General features: G+C 40.9%; 2 protein-coding genes across 2 annotated transcripts in view; both read left to right on the top strand.

The window, feature by feature from the left end:
* The first annotated feature begins 1,756 nt into the window (after positions 1-1,756).
* Positions 1,757-9,919, top strand: LOC127367119 (double-strand-break repair protein rad21 homolog A). The gene is made up of 14 exons (XM_051406688.1): positions 1,757-1,913; positions 3,332-3,518; positions 3,901-4,030; positions 4,361-4,460; positions 4,830-4,936; positions 5,162-5,359; positions 5,481-5,606; positions 5,874-5,999; positions 6,496-6,719; positions 7,262-7,415; positions 7,600-7,745; positions 8,143-8,328; positions 8,582-8,665; positions 8,980-9,919. Exons 2-14 carry the CDS (start codon positions 3,375-3,377, stop codon positions 9,169-9,171), a joined length of 1,917 nt encoding a protein of 638 aa, XP_051262648.1. The 5' UTR covers positions 1,757-1,913; positions 3,332-3,374; the 3' UTR covers positions 9,172-9,919.
* Positions 9,920-10,501: 582 nt separating this feature from the next.
* The window catches only part of LOC127367081 (eukaryotic translation initiation factor 3 subunit H), a 52,765-nt gene continuing 37,521 nt past the window's right edge, over positions 10,502-25,745 (top strand). Inside the window, exons 1-2 of the mRNA XM_051406608.1 lie at positions 10,502-10,669; positions 18,869-19,025. Coding sequence (XP_051262568.1) covers positions 10,568-10,669; positions 18,869-19,025 — 259 coding nt within the window. The 5' untranslated portion in view covers positions 10,502-10,567. The remainder of the gene's footprint in view (positions 10,670-18,868; positions 19,026-25,745) is intronic.

Genomic DNA, 25,745 nt, shown 5'->3' with positions numbered 1-25,745 from the left:
TTATCTTGTTTAACAGATGGCAGCTCAAAACTGTGTCACCATCCAGACATGGCTGTGCTGCATTGTGTTAAAATGAGTCACATGCCAATTTTGGTGTATGCTGCACAAAACATTAATTGCCAATAAAATAGCTTGATTTAATATGATCATAAGTCAGGGATGTACATTGGAAATCTACATCCAGTTCTAAATTGAACACCATTTTAGTTTTCATTATACCATTCATAGCTTTCAATTGTTGAACACATCAATAATTGATTAATCTCACAATGAGCCTGTTTGTGCAATGATTAAATGTGCTGACAGTGGTGATCTGATTTTGGAGCATACATTTAAATCCATTTAGGGAATTAATTCCTCACTGAAAAGTGAGAAATGCTTACTGACAGTGTTATTATCGTGTGATTATCACGCAGCTCAAATGCCCTGTGACCTTACCTTGTTTTCCATCTGTATATTGCTACAGTAGATATCCAGCTATGCCAGGTTGTTCACTGAATTTGACTTCAATTTATTTGATGAATCCATCCAGACAACGCTGATAATAAGAACTAAATGTAACATTACTCCAATGCTGTGTGAGCACTACCTCAGCCTTCCCTATATAGTGACATGGAGCCCTGCTGCTACTAAATCATCAACATGCTCAATTGGCAGCAGTTCTACTGCAACAGATGCTGCAGCCTATGAGACAAATCCGCTTTACTACATACCAATTTTGCAATTTGATTGTAGATGAGTCTGTCTCTCTGTCCAGCTTGTTTCTCCTCATCTCTGTATCTAATATACTGTTTGGAAAAATTGTTTCTGTAGTTTGCATGGATGTGAAGTTCCCCACTGAGTATAGTGTTCAAAGGACTGATTTTTTTTATTTTTCATTCTTGTGTAAATTTTATGTAACCTATTATTTTTTTTCTCTTTTCTCTACATTTTTCTTTAAATTTACTTTAATTGAAAATAAATCCCATGGAACCCAGCAACGAATGCTATTAAAGGTCCAGCTTGTAACATTTAGAATGATCTATTGAGAGAAATAGATTTTCATTTGTGTATAATCACCTGAAAATAAGAAACATGTCTACGTTACCTTAGAATGAGCTGTTTTTATCTACAGAGGGAGTTGGTTTCGCAAGATTCACAAGTATCACTGTACTTTCTCCTACACGCTCAGAAGGCTGAGCTGTATTCAAATGGTTGCAATCTGCAACTTCACCGCTAGATGCCACTGAATCCTACGCACTGGTTTAATTTCACCTGTGCTTTTCCTACTATGACATGTCAAAATGTGAAAAAGGTCTAGTGGGAACTAGACTTTTCACCACAGTTCGACAGGGTTGTACAGGCTGTGAGTCACAATGGCCCTGGGTCACTACCAGTGTTACAACATGGAATCTGTTGTTTTCAAAAGATTAGGATGGGAGCAGAGTACAGACACCAATACCATGAGTGCACACACTTAGTACTGCACTGTACTGGACAACCCCAGTGGGACGTGGATGTTGATAACAAAAATGGAATCAACATTATACAACCACAATGTAATATCAATAATAATAATACATGTATTTATTATTTATTCATTTGGTTCATTATCATTTATAATTTTTCATAATCATATTTATTGGTCAAGCACCTTCCATGTCTCTGGTAAGCATAATATACTGTTAATGGGGAAGCACTGTGCCACAGCGCCCCCTAACACCGCTTGGTGCTCACAGCGGGCTGTCGGTCGGCGTCAGACTCCTCCTCCGCCATTTTTGACTGTAAACATCCTGCCGATTTTAAAAGGACAGCGGTGAGCGGGAGGAAGGCGACTGGCGCCATCTTGGCTGTTTTAATGAGTACAACAGGGGAGAATTCGCTGGGAGAAATAACATAATCATTGGGATTTCACTCTAAAAGGGGCACTGTTGGTAAGTGTGGTTGCAGCAGAAATATTTTCGCGTTGTTTTGTGCCTTTTAAGAGACGAAATAAGCATGCACGTTTGTGTTTATTTGATGCGGCCTTCGTTGTACAGGGAGCCGTTAGCGACCAGCTAACGATACAGTTGTGCTGGTAGAGGGAAAAAAGTGTGAGCAGGTTTTGATGAGCGCCTCGTTCATGTGGTCCTGACTTTCTTTTCATGGACGAACTGTATTTTTGTCCGCCGATTTTAAAAAATCAATAATTTCACTTCAACGAAGTAACATCGGTATAAACAGTTCTGCTACATAAACGCACAGCATACGATTTCATTGCTCCTTTTGTAGTTAGCTGGCGGCTAATTTAGTTCGTCCCACTTGATGGCGCCGACTATTTACTGGCGATCCCCCTTGGCGCTTTTAACGTATTGCGCTGTATTGAATGGGTACATTAACCACGCAAATATTACTTTCAGATGACTTCTGTTATTTAGGAATGAAGGATTCATTGACGCAGAGTACGGGAACAGGCAGACATGTGCATTTCCTATGTTTGTCTCCCTGACTGGGAAATAGGCGGAACTTCAGTCAAGTCAGCGCTTGTTTTGATGAAATCTCGTTTTCTATATATCGTGCCCTGCTTCTGTATTTTACTATCAAATAGTATCATTAGCGGTTAAAGTTGATTAAAATAAACAAACCAGTAAACAAAGCGCTTGATCGTTTTTTTAGGGTCAACGTTATGCGTTAGCTAATAAGCCTTCGGCATAAGATTAAGATTAGCTAGCGTTAGCGCAAATTACCATTAAAAGTTTCTTTGACAGACAACAGCCCCTCATCTATAATCCCAAGGCTAATAATAATTAAATATATATAAATATTCAGTATAAATATAACAGTCCCGAGGGAAATTGGCTTAACGTTTCCCATCATTGCAATGGTGTTCCCTGCCTTGGTAAGAAGGGGGAAATGGTCCATAGTAAAAATAATTACATTAGAAAAAAAAAAAAAAAAAAAAGATGAGTCCAACTGTTAATATGTTATATATTTTTTGAGAAGATCTACATTAAAAAAAAAAAAAAATTAATGCTTGGCTATTTTGATCAGCAGTGTTTACTACTAGTTTGCTTTGTGGGTCATTCCCGTGTTTTATTGAATCTCTTTGTAAAGAGGGTCAACGTTTGTTTTTTGTTTTTAAATGTGCTCTATGAAGTTTTTAAGCACAATATAAAGTAAAGATTGGTGGCTGGTATCTTTCACAGCTTTAGTCAAAACGTCAATTTTCTTTGTTAAATAGCCAAGACATTGAGCATTGTTTATTAAACAAATCAGTGGTGCTGTGCGGTAGCTTGTGCCCTGTGTTTTGTATCCTGACCTGTTTTTAGAATGGCTTCTCCATACACATAAATTAATCAGTTATGTTTTCCAGGTAAACCATACCTGTGAGTGTGTGAGCCAGGGGAACCAGGGCAATGTTCTACGCCCACTTTGTCCTCAGCAAACGTGGGCCGCTGGCCAAGATCTGGCTAGCGGCCCATTGGGACAAGAAGCTGACCAAGGCCCATGTGTTTGAATGCAACCTGGAGAGCAGTGTGGAAAGCATCATCTCACCCAAGGTAACAAGACAAAAGTCCATTCTGGTTGTTCTGCCGCAAGCCATGTGTTCACTTTGTAGGGCTGAGTGTTGCTCAGACTCTGAGTTGTTGCATGGCTTTGCCCCTTTATGGTTGCCTGCCAATATAAGCAGGATTATTTAAATTGACAAAAATAATGAAAACACATTAGAGCAAAACTTATTAAAACGAGAAATTGCAGTGTTTTCTTCAGATGGTTTATTTTGACTGTGTCTTTACTCTGACGTTTGGCACTACCTGATTGCTGTACAATGTTAGTCTGCAACGATGACACAGTTCAGTCTTTTGTATAAGAAAAATCTGCTTTGCAAACACGACTTTTCTTTGGTTTTTCATGGTATTGGTTCCTTTTTTTTAATCTTAGGTGAAGATGGCATTGCGTACATCTGGCCACCTGCTCCTTGGAGTGGTGAGAATCTACCACAGGAAGGCCAAGTACCTGCTTGCTGACTGTAATGAAGCCTTCATCAAGATCAAAATGGCTTTTAGGCCAGGTAAGGAGGAATAATGAGCCACACTGGTACTGCAGCAAAGTACTTACTGTAATTTTCCTTCTCAGAAAGGAGTTTGTGCAGTTTTCTTCACTGAAACAGTCACAAGCCTGAGGCCAAAACAGAAAAACAACAGGAGTGAATCTTTAACCAGCAGGGTTGTAAGAGACTGTAAAGATAAACCACTTAAAACATTTTCTGAATCAGTATTCCCAAACAAAACAGTTTTTTAAATGGTTGCAGTGGTACTCTAGTTATGGATATTTATTGTGAGGCATAGGGCCATTGGATTAAAGTTGTGTTATAACAACATTACTACTTGTATTTATTCAGGTGTGGTGGATCTTCCTGAGGAGAACAGAGAAGCAGCCTACAATGCCATCACCTTACCTGAAGAGTTTCATGACTTTGACCAGCCACTTCCTGATCTGGAGTAAGTTATCTACATTTACTGCTCTCACGTAGGCCTGCACAATTAATCGAAATATGACTTAAAATCGGAATGTGACCAAGTGCAATATCTAAATTGCAAAGCTGCAATTTTTTTTATTATATTACAATGAAGTACTGCAGTGCTGCAGAAATGCCCTGGCCTACAAATCTTAAGATTGAAGAAAACATGTTTGTTTGACACAGACCCCATCACCATGATTTTAATAATCTTTTGATTGGAAATTCATCTTTTGTTTTAAATACTTTCATCAGCTGAAAGATTGATTGTTTCACACTGCGTCATTCAAGCACTCACTGTTCAAGCACCTCCCTGATGTGTTTTGTGTGTGTGTGTGCTTTATTCAAACAGTGACATAGATGTGGCCCAGCAGTTCACCCTGAACCAGAGCAGAGTAGAAGAGATCACCATGAGGGAAGATGTTGGCAACCTCAGCCTCCTGCAGGACAATGACTTTGGTAAGACATTATTCATACTGATAACTACTACATACTGTATATATGAGTAGGTTGAGCCATTACCATGTAACTGTAAATTTCCACTTGGGTGTGTCATGCTGCAGAATCATTTTAGATGGTATAGACTTTAGATACATTCTGTTAGAATAATAATAGAATTGTTATGTAAAACAAAAAAGGTTACACTCTTCATATTTTATAATAACAATCTGCTGTACTCTTCAGCTGACTTTGGTATGGATGACCGAGAGATGATGCGTGATGCCAGCACATTTGAGGAGGATATCATACGCAGTGCCACAGCCTCTAACCTTTTGCTAGAGGCCGAGCCTGGCCCAGCTAATCTCCCTGATAAGTCCAACCACATGGAATATGATGACTTTGGGGACGGCTCCATGGGTAACACTGATGGGGGAATGCTGGGTGAGCAGTTTTATCTATTTAATAGCACAGCTTAGGCTGTATTGTAAAGCTGTTCTGTGAGATATTTATGATTAAGTGATAAAAAATGATTGTCAAGTGAATCCTATTTGTTATCTCCTAGTTGATAAGCTACTGAGCTCTGAAGACGGAGGTGGTATTTTTGATGACCCACCGGCCATCACAGAAAGTGTCATGATGCCTCCAAATCACGGAGATGACGAAGACGACTTTGACAACCTTCAGTCACGTAAGTAAAGCAAGGTTCTTTTGTCGTTTTGCAAAGCATATGAAATGGGAATTTATTTATTTTTCTTATACACTGTCTTTATTAATCTCTAATAGAGTTGTGAGGTTTCTATTAAGTACACTTATGTGAAGAGAACAGTCTTGCCTGCGTGTTTAATTGATCAGCTGAAAAAGCTGCTTAGTCATGTGCCATTATTAGTGGAGTGCACACTGTGTCACTGCTTGTCTGTTTGAGGGGAATTGCAACCTAATTTCATTTTGTGTGTAGCGGGTCCAGACAGCCCAGACTCCGGACCAGCAGAGCCACTGCCAGCAATGGCTGACCAGACAGAACAGACCACTCTGGTTCACAATGAGGAGGAGGCTTTTGCCCTGGAGCCCATTGACATCACTGGTAAGACCCTACCTTACCTTTCTGTAGAATTTTAAAAGGCTGTATTCAAAAATACATTTCTATTTTTGTATGGAATTCTATATTGAATTATTCTTCTTTGCAGCCTTTAACAGTCTTTTGAAAGTATTCATCATCTAAATGCTTAATTATTTATGTTAAATGTTACTGAGCAAAGGCAGGAATTCATAGGAAATGGTGCTTTTACACATTTGACTGTGCATGTTGAATGCTAAAGACTACGATTGGCTAATATGCCAATATGTGTACAATAGATTTTTTTGTCAACTAGTAAAGATTTTGCTATACCTTTTTACTACCTTGTATTGAGCAGTTGGAGGCAAAAAAACCACGAGCAACACAGCATTGACATACAGTTGATCTATGGAGCCCTCATGCTTAGCCTTATTGGTCAACCGTAGCATACGTACTGAAATGTTACTTTGTAACAATGGAAATTACAGTGAAGCCTATTTGTTTTTTTTCTTCACGTCTCCAGTAAAAGAGACCAAGGCAAAGCGTAAGAGGAAGCTGATTGTGGACAGCGTGAAGGAGCTGGACAGTAAGACCATCAGGGCCCAGCTGTCTGACTACTCGGACATTGTCACCACCCTGGACCTCGCCCCTCCCACTAAGAAACTTATGATGTGGAAGGAGACTGGAGGAGTGGAGAAGCTTTTCTCTCTGCCTGCTCAACCCCTCTGGAATGCCAGGCTTCTCAAGGTACCAAATGCTCTATATGCATGTATTTGTGGATAAATATGTACACGTGTCCATCTGGACTATTTGAGGAAATACTGAAACTGTCAGCGGTCTGCCTGAAATCACTTACAAAACAATATTACCACTTGGGGAACGGTAATGAGCAAGCCACACCAGAGGTCTGATTCTCCGAGTCCAACTCAGACACTGTTCTAATAGAAAAAGGGAAAGTCGATTTATAATGTTGTATCTTTCATTGACATTCTGTTCAGGTTGTGGGAATTCAAAATGAGAACAATGAAGGAACAGGAGGTGGAGAAAGTGATTGGTTTTGTCTGTGTCGTCTTTTTCCCGATCCTTTCACACCCATACGTTACCCATCCAGAATACTGAACGAAAGTGTGTGTTGATGCATAATTTAGCAGCCCCCTTTTCTTTTTGTCTAGCATCAGTTCTTCCTAGCCGTCCCTAGATTTTTATTGTACTACTGACTTAGCATAAAGTTTGTATTTTTGAAAAATAGAACTTCCCTCCAAGTTTAACTTTAAATTCTCTGCTGTTAGATGTTCACACGCTGCCTGACACCTCTGGTGCCAGACGAGCTGAGGAAGAGGAGAAAGGGCGGCGAAGCAGACAGCCTGGATGAGTTCCTCAAAGAGCTGGAGAACCCAGAGGTGCCTAGAGAGGAGGTCATGAGTCAGCACAGAGATGTTATTGGTAAGTCTTGCTGGAAGAGGAGAGGAGGTCAAATCCCAGTGCAGACATGTCATTAGTTGTGTGTGAGGGGGTGGGAGACTGATAGCAGAAATCCTAACTTAGACACCATCAGTTGCTGAATAAGGACGGTTCACTATCACATTTCTGTACATTCTGTTAACAATCTCTCTTATCCGACCCTCAGACCAGACTATCATGGAGGAGCCCAGCATGCTGGCAGCCTCTGCAATGGAGGGCAGCAGGACGACCCTGGATGAGACAGTCATGCCTCCTCCATCCACCCCCCGTGGTGTCAAACGCAAGACCCTCGACAAAGAGGGAACCCTTTCTGTGAGTACATGTCACCTTTTCTCTGTCAAAACACTGGAATTATCCCTCAGCGTTTGATGTGGAGGTGGCCAAATGTAGAAATTAAAAGGTTTTGTGAAAGGCCTCTAACAGATTATTTTAGCGCTTAAGCATTTAAACCATAATACATACCTAATTGGTTTGCATTTCTTATACAGCTTGCTGTTCCAGACCACTTGTGGTTATTTCATTTTAATAAGGTCACGTTGGTGTTATCTGCACTCTAATGGAAATATTACACCAGATGAGGACTTTAGTATTTGGAATTTTTCTGAAGCAATAAACTTTGTAAACAACAATCAAAAGGCATAAACATGAAACAATTAATTCAGTCAACTGCATTGTGTCTGACATATGCATCCTGTTTTCCCTTTTTCAGATGGCTCCCCTGGAGCAGCAGCAGCCACAGCTGGCTGACCGCTCAGTCTTGTCTCAGAGGTTAGACATGCCTCAGGTGGATCTGCCCCCTGAGGAGAGCAGCCTCAACCTCACCCAGCTTGTCCCTGAGCTTGACCTGCTTGGTGACAAGGGCAAAGACAAGAAGGATGATAGTGATGAAGAGGAGGTAAGGGGGTGTTGGTGGTGGCGGCTTTCTCTGCTAAACTGGTAGTAGTCATTTAATAAATACTAAAGTACTATAAAAGAAATCAGAAAACAGACTAAGAAGAAATAGCAAAGGTATTGTGTAACATTTCTGGTAAGATATTTTGCAGTTTATAGAAAATGCCCGTCTGTGGATATGAGCTTTTATTGATTGTATGTGTTGCTGTGTGAGTCTGGGTCACTTGATGCTGATGACTGTTGTCTGTGGTTCTCAGGACGAAGAAGGTCAGGGTGGCGACCAAGATCAGGAGGAGAAGAGATGGAACAAGAGAACCCAGCAGATGCTGCATGGGCTCCAGGTACAAAAAAAGCTATCACTGTGTTCAAATTATTTTGAAAACAGATTTTAAGTAGACTGAAACAGTTGTTATAGTATTTTTTTTTTGTTTGTGTAAAGTTTGAATTATGTGTGCAGATTTCATTTGGTCTCATTTTTTTATTTTGTTTGCCATGTGATAAATAGGTTTTGGTGTTTTAATCAGAAAAGCTTTGTCTTTGGGGAACCCGGCTTCCTTGCCTAGTGTTTCTGTTTTACTCTTGTGATGAAAGGAGGGGAAAGATGAGCATCACTTGCATGTATGACACTGACACTCGTGTGCTTCTGTCCCCATAGCGCGTCATGGCTAAGACAGGCGCAGACTCAATCAGCCTGCTTGAATTGTGCCGGAACAACAACAAGAAGCAGGCAGCTGCCAAGTTTTACAGTTTCCTGGTCCTCAAGAAGCAGCAAGCCATCGAGGTCACCCAGACTGAGCCCTACAGCGACATCATCGCCACCGCTGGACCAAGATTCCACCTTATTTAGACATTGGAAGAACAGACAAACACTGCTTGCAACAGACATACTTTTTTAATTACTCAACTTTTTGCCTTTTTATTTTGTTTTCCTGTCAGCCCATTTTTTTTCTGGGGAAGGGGTGGGAATAGGGGGAACGGGGTTGTAAACTTTTTAAAAGATTTTACTGTATCATGCAGTATTCATTTGGTTCAGACGGAGTGAGGAAGAATGTTTAACAGTTATATTTATAAAGCAACCTTTTTCAGTCACCAATTTGTAAGCTCTGCTTCATTATGTTTTTTAAATTAAATTTCCATTGTCTGCTCATTCCATATGTTTTGTACCATTGCCCCTCTCACACCTGAAATATTGCAGATTTTAGATAAAGAGCCCCTGTATTTTCACAAGGAATCACGTATTGACTCTGTACATGTTCTGGAAAGGTACTGTTTTATTTCTCAGAAGTGTAACCTCTCCCACCGTCTCCTTGTTGCACTTGTTCTTCCATAAACAAAATGAATCTGTCAAAAATTGGTGAATCTTACCTGGCATTAAATATCATGTTTCAGATGTATAATTCAGGCAGTTTATCAAGTTTTATGTAATATGTTTTGTACCTTTTTACGTTTATGCTTATTCACCTTTTTGCATCATGTAACTAGGTAATGTACTTGTTACAGTTAAGTTCAGTATCCCACCTTTTTAGTATTCAGGTAACTTCTAGTTGTGATACATCTGTAAAGATTTGAAATAAAGTGTTTTAAGTACTTGGTAACTGGATATTATTTATTCATTTATAGTGCCACTTTAACTAATGGTCTTTATAAAGCTAGATATGAAGATAAATAAATTCAAAGAAACAATCAAAAGTGAGTTTTTCACCCGTCTATACTTGATAACATGACTGACCGTTGTAAATGCACAGCAGTAATAATAATAATGGTGGTCAGGGTGTATTTGTAGCTCCGATTGCGCAGTGCTGCTGAAAAGGGCATAGATTATGTAGTTGTACTAAGAATTTTCAGTAATTTTAGAAAATACTTTGTATGCTCATCCAGTGGTGGTGGTCGCTATTCGGGTTCACCATTGATTCAGTGGCGGCGCAGTGAGGGAATAGAGGAGTGTTTAGATTCCACTTGCTGCACAACCAGTTACGAATTTGTATAATACAAAAAAGTCTCAGAGGGGGGTTTAATACAACATTTAGTAGCCATTAGTCATGTTACAATGCCAGTTAATAAAAATAAACTATCTACCCACCAAACAGATGCTCTTTTATCGCAAGCCACAATGGTTGCCCCTCGGGACAGAAGAAGACACTTGGCTCTTGTTTCTATACGGACAGGAGAGCAGACACATCTTTTACCGGAAACGTCCGTCACCGAAAGCTTTCCTCCCTTTTTCCGCGTGTGGCGGCTTGTAGATGGCTTCCCGTAAAGAGTCTGGTTCAGTATCTAGCGTTGTTATGGCTTCTACAAGCGGCACTTTGGACTCTCCTGTCAAACAGATCCAGATTGAGGGACTGGTAAGTGTTACTACGGCTCCGTGTACCGACGTATTGAGTGTCTGTGGCATAGAAACCGTTGTTAACGTTACCAGATGTGGACGCTAGCTAAAGTATGAGCATCATCATGGCGGCCAGATAATGTGAAGCGGTGTCTTGTAGCGTTATATGTAACGTATTTTGCGTCATTTAATCTAATCCAGTATTGATACGTGGGGATAAAATTCGTCGTTTACAAGCTAATAATAGGCTGAGAGGGGTTAAGTTAGCCGCTGCTGAGCTTCCATGGAGCTACAGAGGCGTTTGATTTTAAAACCAGGACCTCGTTGGTTTCTGTGTTAAAGGAGCACAAAGGGATAATGGTGATGAAGCTGCTTCTCGCCTTCCTCACACACAAGTGTTGCCATTTACTACAAAATAAGAATGTTAAATAGGAGGCATTTGTTAGCCGTGGTCATATTCCGAAGCATTACGTTTCCTAACTGTAGTTACTATAATAATATTGATTGATTATGGATAATCAGTATGGATCATTTTTTCAGTATTCGTACCATAGTGGCCTGGTAAGGAATTCATTAGGGAACAGACCTGAAATGCAGAATTAACAGGATTTGTTTGCCTTTATAACACAATTTATTAAATTGGGAGCTTTCACTAAATTCTTGACTTTAAGTAATAACAGGTGTTACTATATTTGGTCCTGTACGGAAACAATCCTTTGATTCACATTTAAAGAGTATGAATACAACAATGTTTGTGTGGTCGATAAAACACACACACACACACACACACACACACAACAAATAATTGCTGATGTGTTACATTCAAACAGCACAAAGTAGCTTATCAAAAAGCAAATATGGACAGTCTTAAGATGAGAAACATTTGGGGATCTTGTCTTGCCTGTTTTTGGCCATTGAAAACAAACCAATGTGTGATTCTTTTGTGTCTGGCCATACGGTTCTTGGACGTGTGTGTGTTTTTAAATGTTTGTTACATGTTGTCATTACCAATGTTTAACAGATCTTCTGTTTTACTTTTGAATTAATTATTGTTTCTGTGTGTGACTATTCTCTGACCGGTGATTTTTAACAAGTTGTGAAATGTAACTTTTTTATTCTGTAGTACCTCTGAATAAACAGCAGAGGACAAACTTGCCTCACTGCACTGATAATCTGATAATCTCCCTCCTCCTGCCCTAAACTGCACTGGACACAAAGCAGCTCATTTGCCTGGTGTGCCTGAACGCTGTAGCAGGACTTAAACTTGCCAGCTGCTGCCTTCCTTTTATCTTTCTCATTAAAGCTGCCCTAGAGTCTCTGGCCCTAATTTCAAATCTAAATATTTCACCTCAATGTGTATTATTTAGACCCCTAATGAGATTTTCTTAATTCATTTTCTCAGCCTTATCAACCAAACATTTTAATCGTACCAGTGAAAGAAAAACAGCCGAGAGCAGTTTAGCGTACCACCTCATTTGGATTCAGACTGAAAGGTGAAAGGTGTCTATTTCTGGCAGAGTTATGAAACGTGTTTCACCTGAATGCATTGATATGCAGCAGTTGCTGCTGTGTTGCGTCATGACCCGTCTGTCAGAGGTTTAGCTGGAGGGTTGCCCACAGTCAGCATCACCACTGCTGTGTAATAGAATTGGATTGTTTCCTTGCTTTTGAAGAGGTTTCAGTGGTTGATGTTTCCACAGGAGTGGAGTGCGTCACAGCGATGGGTAGCATTAAACACCTACTGAGATCACACACAGCTGCCTGTATGTTTGAAAAAAAAGCTTTATTCATTTATTCTGACATATGATGCACGTCAAACACAGGTCTTATTCACGTACCATGAATTAAGGAATAGTCGGCACACATTCCACAAGACGAGGCATTGTGATTTGGAAGCTCTGGGTGATGGAAGGGCAGGAAATATGTCAGAATTAGTTTAATTTGAACATTTCTTTTAGCAGTGGCTGACAGTTTCTTTGTTGTTTCAGTGAATATATGAATGAGTAAAAGAACTGTGCCAGAACGATCCCTTCTTTCCCCTGAGGCTTTTCCTCTTGCCTCGGGTCCTTAAGCCTGGGCTCGTCAGGATGGAGTTCACACTCCTTAATGTGACACAGATCAGCTGTAACACACACGGACACAAGACAATGAGATAACTTACTATCCAGTGGAGACACATGTGCTACCATCTGTCCAGTACAGTTACTAACTGCTGTGTTTGTCCGGTCACCCTTTTGTAATACAGAATCAAGAGTTTATCTTATTTTAAAGTTTTAATCTTTAATCATTTGGAAACACCCAGAGTTACCTAAGGTATCAGCAAGGGTGGCTTAATACTACACCAGACACTCTTCGAGCAGCAATAGTGCAACAGAAGAGCAACATAATATTTGCTGCCCATGCTTTACTGTGAAGCAGCAGCGGTAGGAAATGTTGGGTTTGCATTAGCAGCTCTGATACGGCATCAGGGAGAGAATAGTAAACAGTAGGGTTGATCTCAATAAGATTAAAGTAGAAACTATAAAACTATTACATGCTGCACTGTTTCATGTGAATCCCATGAGCACTTGAGAGTAATTTGACTGTAGCGTGGGATTGTTGGACACCCCCATTACCAATAAAAACTCATCTGAAGAGAGGTAATTACAAAATGTAAATATAATTAGTCTATTGCTGAAAAAAAGTAAGGATTATAATGACATCTGAACAAGAATAACATTTAAACTGAATTCTGTATGAGACCTCTTTCATTTAATTTGTAATTGCATATTTATGTGGACCTCCACTCTGTAACATCTCCATACAAGTATTAAATATTTCTGTTTGTCCTACTGCGCTTTCTGAACAATAAGTAAAAAAGGTCACAACATTAAGACTTCATCCAGCAATAAAATTACATCAAAACTGTACATATACAAAACATGAAAACAATTAGAACTAAATTCTGTTCATATAGATTCATTTTCGAGTCGTACCTAGTGTTGTGAACATTAATTAGGCTGTACGCTGAAAACTGTTTCTGTACTCCGAGCCTACTGAGATTGAAGTTATCTCAGGACACTTTTCAAATAGAGCAGGTCTAGACCAAACTCTTCATAATATTATTTACAGAGACCCAACAGTACCACCATGAGCAAGCAGTTGGCGACAAGGGCAAGGAAAAACTGCCTGTTAAAAGACAGAAACCTAGGACAGATCCTTCAGCTCTAGGTGGGTGGTTATAGAGTTGGAGAGAGAGAGAGAGAGAGAGAGAGAGAGAGAGAGAGAGAGAGAGAGAGAGAGAGAGAGAGAGAGAGAGAGAGAGAGAGAGAGAGAGAGAGAGAGAGAGAGAGAGAGAGAGAGACAGACAGACAGACAGACAGACAGACAGACAGACAGACAGACAGACAGACAGACAGACAGACAGACAGACAGACAGACAGACAGACAGACAGACAGACAGACAGACAGACAGACAGACAGACAGACAGACAGACAGACAGACAGACAGACAGACAGACAGACAGACAGACAGACAGAGTAACGGCAATCTAGCAGGACCATGGCAGGAGGCTCCACCAGGATCGATAAGAACCTGCGAGACAGTGCATTCCTGTTCTTTGTTGGGTCCCATTTACATCCTATATTTTTAAATCATTCAATAATCTTAGTTGAGGGGTTACCAAACTTTTTAATGTCAAGGACACCCACAGTAGATGAACATTAGACCACCGACCCTCAATAATACATTCAGAGCCAATCAAAGATCAATCTAGGATGACTATAAATTACAATTTCAACCCTATTTCTTCTATTGTTGTTCCAAATGTTTATTTTCTTTACAAATAAGGGTAATTCTAGTGTCCTGAAATGTTTGAAAAAGAGCTCCCTAGGCCAACAGGCGCAAGCTGGCAGATGAAGTGCAAATCTGCCATGGTCTTCATTGGTGGCTTAACCTAACAGATGACTCATACCACACAAAAGTGTTTTCTCTGTCAAGCATATTGCAGCCAGCGTTGAGTGTACAGTGCGTCTACACATCAGTGGCGCAAAAAGAAAACTCATTACGGGATCGTCTCTCTTGCTGTACTTTCTCATAACTTGAGCCCTGTTGTGGCGGGAATATGAGCCCTTTTGTGAGAGAGAGAAGATTTATGATAAGAATTAAAGGCAGCCAACGGGGGATTTGGACCGCAATTGATTTTGCACAATTCAATTTTAAGCTTGTTGATTTATAATACGCTGTCCACATATCAATCTTGGGCCTCTCCACATGAGGTGAGCTCACTGGGCTAGCTGCTGGTGAGCTAGATCAATAAAAGTGTGTGTGTGTGTGTGTGTGTGTGTGTGTGTGTGTGTGTGTGTGTGTGTGTGTGTGTGTGTGTGTGTGTGTGTGTGTGTGTGTGTGTTGGGGGCTGGAAAAGACAGTACTGGAGAGAGTTTGCCTGGGTGTGTGCGTGTGTACGCGCGGATGCAGGTTTGCACAAACTTGGAGCTCTCCAGGCTTTGCTTACAATACCTGATGGCATTTACTCAGCACCAGGATGCCAGCACAACAATTCCACTGAAACCTCCATCCTTCCTTCCTTCCCTTTCGTTTAGTGCAGACACCTCTTCAGTTCCCCTCTTTAAAGCATTTCTGTAGATTCAGGAGTTTTCTTAAAACCCTGCTCGAATTTACTTTATTTATTTGACCTTCCTGAAGTTGTTTTTGGCCAATTGTCCATCTCTCACCTCCTTTTCCAGACGGACGCTATTTAAGTGTGTGATGAACAGATTGCCAAGAGTTAGATAGCTGGATGCATTGTGTATCTGTGCTATCTGCTCTCACTGATGGAGGGCGACTAGGAAAGCTATTTGCTGGCAAAAGGAGCCAGAGCTGAAAGGAGCAGGGGGCCAGGGGGCTTTTTAAAGCAACCAGTGCCACTGTAGCCCTCTTCTCCCCCACCCTTCACCTGTCTGCTTTCCTTGCACTCACCTGGCCCCTCCCTGCTCTCTTTTTGTCATAATTTTGTTTAAGCTTTTGGTTTCTCTCCTTCACATTTTCATTATTGCATTTCCTCTGTCCTTTTGCCCCACTCCACCACTTTCCCCTTCTCACTCGTACATTTTCTCACTCTTTCTCTCCATCTACCCCCTACCCTCCTTCTGACCTATTGTTCAGACCTTCCTCCCCTCTCAGTCAGAAAAGCCAAGGCAGGCCGGCAGGGAATGAGATTTGTTTTTCTCCCCACTTCACCCCACATTGTCTCTCTTCTCCCGCCCCTAGCTCTTTTACTTGTTGCATGACAGGTCGGGCACTCTAGTGAAATAAATCATCTCCCAAGACAGATGCATGCGTGTGTATACGTGTGCGTGAGCCAGTGAGACGAGTAAGGGCTTCCTCATGGTGGTGATGGGTGTTTTGTTGTGAGCATGGCCCCAAGACTTACCACCCGGTTTTTGCGTGTATGTGTATGTGTGTATTATTAATGCCTCCGGCAGTGACCTGCCCACACTGTTATCAGCGTGATTTATGCTCTCCCTCTCCACACTGTGCTTTCAGCTTCTTGTCCTCTTCCTGTTCATTTAGACGCTTTTCCTTATTCTCTACTCTGTGCCTTGGCTGTTTTCTGTTTTCTAGACAGCGTGTCTCATGATGGGTAGACATACTGTGTGTGTGTGGTGTGTGGTGTGTGTGTGTGTGTGTGTGTGTGGAAGTAAGCCACTGCAATGGTGTCCTTGGTATCAGTGAAGCAGCATTAGAGCTTAAACCAGCTCCTCAATCATGCAGAGGCTTGTCCTATTGGCCCATTTTTATCTGGCATTAAAAATTAAACACATATGATGATGCATGGACACCCTGTCTAGATGAGGCACGACAATGTGGGATGTCAGACTACAAGTCCAAATATACCCTCCCACTGTACAAGGGTAGCATTTTTCTTAAAATTTCACTATATTCAGGTTTTATTCTTCATGTGTGCCGCCTCCTCTCTCTCCAGTGTAAATTGCTAAGCTGTGCTGAATACTAACTGGCCTTTTGTATGCACTCAAGATCGATGATGCACCAGTGTTGAAGCCTGCAGGTGGTGCTTACCACTCAACTTACCACTCAACCACAGCCTGTGATTGCCTGAGTAACATGTCCCAGAATTTCCTCTTAACAAGGGTTTTTGGCAATTTTATGGTTTTACATAAGAGCTTAGTGAGTGATGAAGAATGCTGAATTGTGGCTGAGGATTTATTATGCAATTTAGGATAGATGTAAGGGGTGTTTTAGTGATGTGGTAGATTTTCGGGACAACTAACCTGCTGTGTTCTCTCAGCCGGACTGACATTTTAATCCACCTCACTTTTTGTGTAAGGACACATTATTATTATAATGATTTACTTTTTTCAAATGACGATAAAACCATTTTTCTAACATAGTGGAAATAAGCTTCATGTCTCACTGGGCAGTTCCCATGACACTGTCAGTCCTGGTGCACTACCAACCAGGGACTTGAAAGTGAAAGCTAGCGAGCTAAGCTAAGTTGTAGTGATCGACCGATGTGGGTTTTTCAATGGCCAATGCAGATATTTAGAGAACAGGGCTGCCGATGGCCGATTATATAATGCAGACATCAAAACAAAAAAAAAGTCATGTATAATTCTGTTTTATTCTATAGGAAATTCAGGCATATGTTTACAGCAGGATGCATAAGATGTTTTTTCTTTTTCACCACCTTCTCAAAACTCACAAAGGGTAGTGCTAATATTGTTCCACAGCAGCGACACTGACAAACCTGCCTGCAGATGTGTCTGAAGAATTGTAGCGGCCCAATGAGTACAGACATCGGCCAAATTTTGACATCAGCGCCAATCAAAAATTCAGTGCTATAGTGGCCTTAAGAAGCGGAAGCTAGTTAGCCTGTCTTGCTAATGTTAACAACAAATCCCAGTAGATGTTAAAAACAGACACTTTCTTTCTTCAATTCAGTTTTCATCATTCGTGCACAAGTCCGAACAAACATCAATTCGGATATAACTTCTTTACCAGTGTCCCTGACAGCTGCAGTGCTGTTGAGCAGTGTTACAAAACTGTGACTGAGCCATTGCATTTTTTTTTTTTTTTATTTGCTTTTTTATCAAAAGATGTGGAGTAGGAGTTTCTGTTATAATAGGTTTCCAGAGTGGAGGTGTTGCACTAGCTAAGGGTGGGCTCAACCATGTAAGCATTAACACCTACAGTATAAAGGCAGGCAAAAGACAAGTGCTCATTTCTAGGAAAATAATGAATTTACAATGCAGTGCATCAGTTTTTATGTAATGCCTGCACATACATCCTTAACATCCATCACATCAGAGCACACTGGCTACATCATTATTCTGAATGTGTGCCCTGGTTTGTACAGTATATGTTATGTGTTGTGCCAGTATGTATGCTTACATGATGTGTTTGTGGTGTGATACTAATAAGTATTTCACGATTGTCCGAATGTATCTTCTGTACCATAAAGTGTTGTGTGCTGGGTGTCTCTGTAAAAAAGATGAAGACTCCTACTGCACAACAAGTTCAGAGCTGTGAAACAGCTAGTAATCACTTGAAGTCCTACTAAATTATTTATATTCCCATTATTTTGATTCTCCAGTATTTACTGAGGCTTTACTGTTAAGTTGTGAAATGTGGTAAGGAAAGTAAACTCTGGATGAAAATATTAGCGATTTCTAAAGTTTCTTTATAAGATATAGTTTCATAGAATTTATAAGTTCTATTAACTAATCAACATTATCTTACCATACATTTCGACATTTACATTAGAATACAGTTGAATGTATACTGGAAGAAAAGCCACGTTATGTAAAATTTTTCCCCCATTGGTATTAATTAAATAGTTTAATGTATTTGTACTGAGATAAAACATAATGTGTAAAATAACCGTTAAAGGAGTACCGCAAATCTGCAGCGGGAGGGATGAAAAAGCCCAAACACCTCAAACAAACTAACCACAGCACAAACTAATGAGCACAAATCAACATGAGCAGAGACGCAATTGAATTGGATAACATAAATCAGAGGATGATAAAATACAATAACAAGAAATGCTGGAACAGCCACAGAACGCACGATAAATAAATTAGCCCCAGTTCAGAAAATGGAATAATTTCTCAGAAAGTGTTACTGAAAGGAAGGCAACGCCTCCTTTTCCCCCTCTCTACCTCTGTTCTGTTGCCGTACTTTGATACTTCAGTGATCTTATTCTGTCTGTTTTCACAGGTGGTGCTGAAGATTATCAAGCACTACCAGGAAGAGGGCCAGGGCAGCGAGGTGGTCCAGGGCGTCCTGCTGGGCTTGGTAGTGGAAGACCGGCTGGAGATCACCAACTGCTTCCCCTTCCCCCAGCACACAGAGGATGATGCAGACTTTGACGAAGGTAACCGCGAGCAGTGTTCCCTTTGTATTTATTCTGTCGATCCTCTCCTGCAGCTTTAACGTTGTCTTTAGTGAATGAATGATGGGGCCTACTGTGATGATGGCTGCTAAATGTAGGAGATGATAATATTTGAATGCTTCAGTAAAATGAAGGCTTCGGTCTTTGTTCTCAAATTCTGAAATTCCACTAAAGATTGCTTTTTTTGTCATTTAAATTTGTATGCCACGATGAATTGCAAATTTGGATGAAATTTTTTTAATTAGCACTGAGTGGCTTAGTTGACATACCAAGTGGTACTCGAAATATTAAATTGGAACCTTTTAGTGAAAATTGTTTGTTTTGGTTGTAGTTAGTGGGCATTATTGAATTTAACCATGTCCTTGACAAGTGAGCTGCAAATTTTATTTCAGATATTGCGTCCAATTAATTGATTTAACTAGCAATAAATGCGCCCACTGAAGCAACTGGTCCTTGAATCCTACCAGAACTGATCCTTGTGGCTCAGAACAAAGACGACCTCCAGCCCCTAAACTAAAGGCTTGACAGGAAGGAATATAATGCCAACAAAGTGTTCGTTCACACAGTGTGTTTTTGAGAGAGAGGCTAGGGATCACCATTCTTAGCACACCAAGATGTCACAAGTCTTAAAGAAATAACATACTGTCGAGGCTAGAAGCCAATCATATCAACTCACTTAATGTCAGTGTGTGTTTTCCTGGAGTTGTATTTGTAAGATGTCCCCAGGCACAGTGCTAAGGACAATGCTGACTTTTAACTAAGCTAACTAGGTGCTGGGTGTCCTACACTGTCAGTGCCAGGGTTGATATGTGAGGTCAGTGGTGCAGGGATGGAAGTGGGTTACAGGTGCGTGCTGCGAACGTGCACAGGATTTGATGTCGTCTTTATCTGCACACGTCAATTTTTTCTTTCTCCTCCCGCCAGCTTTCATATCAAAGAATGTCATGTGTTCTGACCTCGACCCTTCCCGTATCCAAGCCTTGTTGTTACCCGCTCCTTGTTAGCACAACGAAATCTAGCTACAAGCCAGACTGAGGGATGGGAAGGTGAGCAGATGCGGGAAACGGAGGAAAGGGAGAAAATCCTGCTCTAACAGGCCTCCGCTGCTAACGAGCAACTGTCAAAAATTCTGCAAGAAACACCAGCACCAACGGTGGCTAAAGGTCGTTAGTGTCAGGAGAAGCTCACTCTGTGAGTGTCATGGCTTGTTGTGTTGTTGACTTCTGATGCGCTGGATTTTCCATCTGTCACTCCGTTTAAGTTAACAAGGGCTTCAGTGAGTAGCGCCTTGCCAGGAACTCTTGTGAAAAGTACAGAGCTACAGCAGAATTCCTTTCAACAGGGCTTTTGATTCAGTTGCAGAATGTGACAGACTTGTTTACTATGTAATCTGTCGCTATGGAACCAAATTCAAAATGGAAATGTGTTGAGAGTCATCCATGTTGTGTGTGCTGTTTGTCGCTGAAATTATTTCAAATCGACAACAGTACAGCGTAAAGTAGACGAGTCTGTAGACTACAGAACACTCCTGTTTCTGCTTACAAAGTGTTTGCTGGAAGGAGTTTATGCTGCACATTTTATCTACTTAATCACAGCTATGGAAAAAGAATTACTTGGAGAATGTAAAACTATCACACAGAAACATAAGAAATGGATTTTAAGCCTGTACATTTGGTCATTTTGTTCTTGTACTTCAGCCTGAATTGTCTACCCACGCACACAGCTGACCAGCCAGACCATTTTGCTCCCTCTCTCTCTTGTCTACCCTGTTGCAACTAACTGTTAGTGTTTCATCTGTGCTTATGTCAAGGCAGAAGACACAACAATAGTTTTTTCTTGATGTGTGAATTGGACTTAGGGGTGGGCGATATGGGCAAAAAATAATATCTCGTTATTTTTTGGGGATTTTGGCGATAACGATAATCAGTCGATATCCTTTAAAATGTGATTGGAATTGTCTGAGTTAGGGCTTGTGTCCACCAAACGCGTTTTTAGCGCTCAAAAACTCATTTTCCGAGCGCCCAGCGGTGTTAAAAGTTGAACAGATTTAAACTTGAAGCGCTCTGAGCGCTGCGCTAAAAAAGTCTTTTCAAAACCAAAGCATTTCCATGCCAGAGAGGTAGACCCACGTCTCGGCACTAAATCATCTGAAGCACCGGTACCTTCAGGGACTGGAGGTGCTTGCATTTTCTCTCTACCATCACAACGCGCTGCTAAACTGTTGCAAGGAGGATGCTAGCGAGAGGTCACATGATCACGCCATGTGATCACGTCGGCCCACTAGTCGTGTGACTGAATCCTGCCATGCTGTAGAGAGCGTTGCTGCACCGTGTATTAAGTGGAAGTGAGGAGTTTCCGCGTGCGTTTCAATATTTTTGGCGAAGTAATTTAAATACTCGATAATGGAAATTTGCACATCGTCAAAACAACAATGACGATATTATCGCAAACGATATATATCGCCCACCTCTAATTGGACTCTGTAGCATTAATACTCTACTAAAGATCCAGAGACTGACATAAATGACTAGTGGTCGACCGAGATGGGATTTTCAATGGCTGATGCCGATATTTAGAGAGCTGGACTGCTGATATCAAAACCAAGCAAACCGATGTATAATTCTTTTCGGTTCTTGAAATTAAGGCATATGTTTACAGCAGGATACTTGAAAGCTATCGTACATGGCTCGAAACTAACTTTTTCACCACCTTCCCATAATTCACAAGAGCACAAACATTGTTCCACACCAGCCACACTGACATACGAGTGTGTAACTATGCTATATTCAGACGATGGGATGCATATTTTTTTAATTGGTTGATTGATTCAAACTTGTATTGGCTAAAAACCACATGGCTCCAACAGTTTACTGCCACATCAATAATGACAAACAATGTCAATCAGTGATACGCTCTTGGTAGTGTTTTGGACAGTCCCCAAAGAGCATGCAGTTTTCAGAAAAATACCATAGACATGCAATACCAGGGTCACTGTCATCCATTATTCAACAACACTTGGCGGATGTATATTCTCGCAAATAAAACAGCTTTCGATTATTGCCTTTAAACTAGGAGGAGTTATCTATAAGGACCAATCTGCTTTGGGAGTAGTGGCTCAGACACGTTACTACTGCTGAGTCCACAGCTTCTCGAAGTAATGTTACTATCAGCATGTCATTATTCTGCAATATTTTATTCTCAAAGTTCTTGGCCTGAAGTAGGTATATGATTGGGAAACTTGGCAGGTGAGCGGAGGGTCATACCTATACAGATACACTACACATTCATGCACACTTTAGAGGCACAGCAGGATATTTGGCCAAATGGTTTTGACAGTTGTATACATTTTTGATGAATTTCCTACTGGATTTTGTTGTTTGTTTGTTTTTTATCAATGTAGCCCTATCTCTGACTACTTTATTGACTTTCTGATACATATCAGTTAATCGTTACACCCCTTGAAAAAGCCTCAGATTTAGGTCTACAAAGACACTCTCAAACTCTTCACCTCCAATCCGTCACCCTAGACATGTTTAGTTTCCAAGGTCTTCACATGTGGATATATTTCTCTGTGCTATGTTCTTGTGTGTTTCCCTGAACCAGTGTGGTCTGTGTGTGTGTGTGTGTGTGTGTGTGTGTGTGTGCGTGTGTGCGTGTGCGTGCGCGCTTGTATACCTAAATCATCTCACACTGACTCATTGCCTGCCAGAGGACCCTTAGATCAGAAATACTCCTCCAATCTATCTCTGAAGGAAAGATAGACAAGATTGGCAGCTATGGGAATTTGTGTGTTGTTGTTTTTTTTTTTGTGTGTGTGTGTGTGCACAGTATGTGTGTGTCTTTGAGAAAGCATGTCTGCGCGTGTCTGCTATGCTGCTTTTTTATCAACAGGTGCCAGTGTGGAGCTGTACTTGCAGGACAGGACAGTCAGTGGCAGCCAATGTGACCAATATGAGTGAGAAAAAGATAGAGAAAGGGAGTAATTGAGCGCACGCAGCAGAATCAGGTTCAGATAAAACCTTGGCTGAACCCCAACCCTCCTATTTCCCATGTCCTTGCATTACTCTGTCCTTGTATCATTGACAAAATGTATGGAGAGAGATGTGTAGAACTGCAGGGAGTTATTCTCTAGGCATTTTGTGCACTAGAGGAACGCAAGTTGCATGTTAATAATGTGCTTTGGCCCTCTTCTTTTGTTATGATATCAGCGACTATACAAAAAGAGGTATCCTGGTACAGAGAGATTATTAGGGACGGCGACATGCAGGAAATTTACATCAGACCTTGCAAGGTAGTAAATGTGACCCGCACACACACTAACACACCCTCCACTGTGATTAAAGATTCAGGAGACAGTTGCGAAAAGGATTTGTTCCACAAGCAAAGAAATTGTGGTAACATGACATTTTTCACATAGATTTTCCATGATGCTTGAAGCTACATTAAGCAATAGTTTGATATTAACATTAAATCTTTGAGTGAGGTTGTTGCCATTACTGCCGATCCCATTGAGAATCAACACCTTATTCTGCAATTCACAGCTCATTGTTTCAGTGTGGCGGTCCTAATGGTTGATTCCCTTTGGCTCTTGCCAGCCTCTGCACCCTGTCAAACCATAGGGTACATTCATTGAAAATGTCACTGAACTTCCAAGTTTTGACAGTGTGTGGGCGTTTATTTTTTCTGGTTTCATCCTTGCATGTTCTGCCTTGCACCTGTCTATTCTTATACAGATTTCCAAAGATTCATTTTCAATTTTTTATACTTTCTCCAAGCAGCAATCATAAAAAACAAAAACTGTGGGCAGCTGCTCCCATCTTGCAATGTCATGCAAACTGCACAAAATTCACTGCCAATTCAATGACTCAAGTGAAGTAAGTGGCTGGAAGAGAAGACAACATCTAGCCAAAGAAGTCCAGATATCCGTCATTCGTCAGTCATTTGAGGTAACCAAGGACTAAAATATGTTTTGGAGGGTAGTACAAAACATTTTTTGTATTTTAATTGTTAGCTACTAATAACGATAACTGATCTATACATTTCTGTGTTTTTACTTTGGTTGGATCAGGCTTAAAAAACAGTTTAACACTAAATAAAAGTCACCAAACTGTTAATGTCAGTCGGTTAAACAACTGCTGAAACGTGGCTCAGTGCAATTCACAGGCTTATGAGGCTTACAAAGCATGATTGGGTTGCCTGTTTGACTCGTAAGGAGGGATTATATCAAACTAACCGTTGCTCAGTGCCACTTTTGGTTAAGTGTGTTTGATATTCAACTCATGCAGCAGCAAGAGGAGGTATCCTGAAGGTAGAACAAAATTACCCTGTTCTTTCTCTCCCTTCACCCTCCACCACTTTTCCTTCCTCATCTCCCTCTTTTTTCCCTCCTTAACTCGCTGCAGGTAAGAGAACCGCCTGCGCACTTCTCTCCGACCATTTCCCGTCTTCCTTCTCGGCAGTTACTGACTCTGCCTCCTTCCTTCAGTACTTTTCTTCATCCGCTCTCTTATCTTTCTCCCCCTTCGTTCTGCACCACATTGTGTGCACCCACCCCCCTCTACCCCCGAAATCCTCCCTCCGTCCCTGCCACAGCCATAGGAGGATTAATAAAGCAACATACTGTTTGAGAGAGAAATGATGTAAGCAGCCAACCAATGTCCTGTTGGGGTAATTATGTCCCTGAAATGAAGCGTCCATTTAAAAAAAAAAAAATTTGTGTACTTAAATAGCCAGGAATATTTTTTGGCTTTTGGAAGAAAGCAGATAATGTATGCCAAAGACAAGAACATTGAACATTTGGAGTTTATACTGTGCCTCTGCTTTATGGGAATGCACCCACTAGATTGAAGGTAACCACACTGACTGATTAGACCGATTGATTTTTGTGCTCTTGAAATGTAGGCAACAATTTGACTTTTGAGGGATTGCTAGCAGGTAGCGACTTCATGTAAAATATGTACACATTAAATATTATATGTATGTTTGCGTACATATGTGTTATGGTGTATTTGCCCTTGAAAGTATTTTTATTTTTTATTTTTTATTGAACAGTACTTCCTTCTGGCTATTCCGCTCCCCCATGCCAAGCTGCTCACTCTCTGCCCAACACAGGTGGTAGGGGCTGCCAGGCCCCCTGTCTGGGCTTTCGTCATGCTTCACATTGGCCCAGAAGATGGGAACAGTTGTCACGCTGCTGAAACAAACAAGTTTTAAGGGTGTTTGTTTTGCAATGTGTGCTGATTTTAGCAATTAGAGATATGTAGTTTTTTGCAAGTAGGTCCCTTAGACAGCACATGGTGGTCTTTTCTTGCCCAAGGAGCGTTTCATTTGGACATTTGACATGACAACATATAACAAGGTTGTAGCTATTCCAATCATAACAAGACACTTAATTAAAAGGGCAAGAAAAGTTACTCTTGGTGCATAAACAACCCTGTAGTCATTAATGAGTTTGATTTTGCTGATTGGCACCCCCTTTTCAGTTTATTAGTTGTTTATGTCACTCCTGCTGCCACTGTTTGAATTACTCAGTAAACCAATTAGCCGCACAACTTCCGATTGAAGTGAATATGATTGGGCTGTGAGATAGAGAAAAATCCTCCCTGCAAGGGAAATTTGCCCGCTGAGACTAGACTAGAGAGACTAGAGAACTAGAGAAATCCTTCCAAAAGTACCAGAGACTCTTCTGTTTTCATGGACATT

The sequence above is a fragment of the Dicentrarchus labrax genome, unplaced genomic scaffold, assembly GCF_905237075.1.
Source record: "Dicentrarchus labrax unplaced genomic scaffold, dlabrax2021, whole genome shotgun sequence".
NCBI lineage: Eukaryota > Metazoa > Chordata > Actinopteri > Moronidae > Dicentrarchus > Dicentrarchus labrax.
This window is presented reverse-complemented; position numbering and strand designations above follow the sequence as displayed.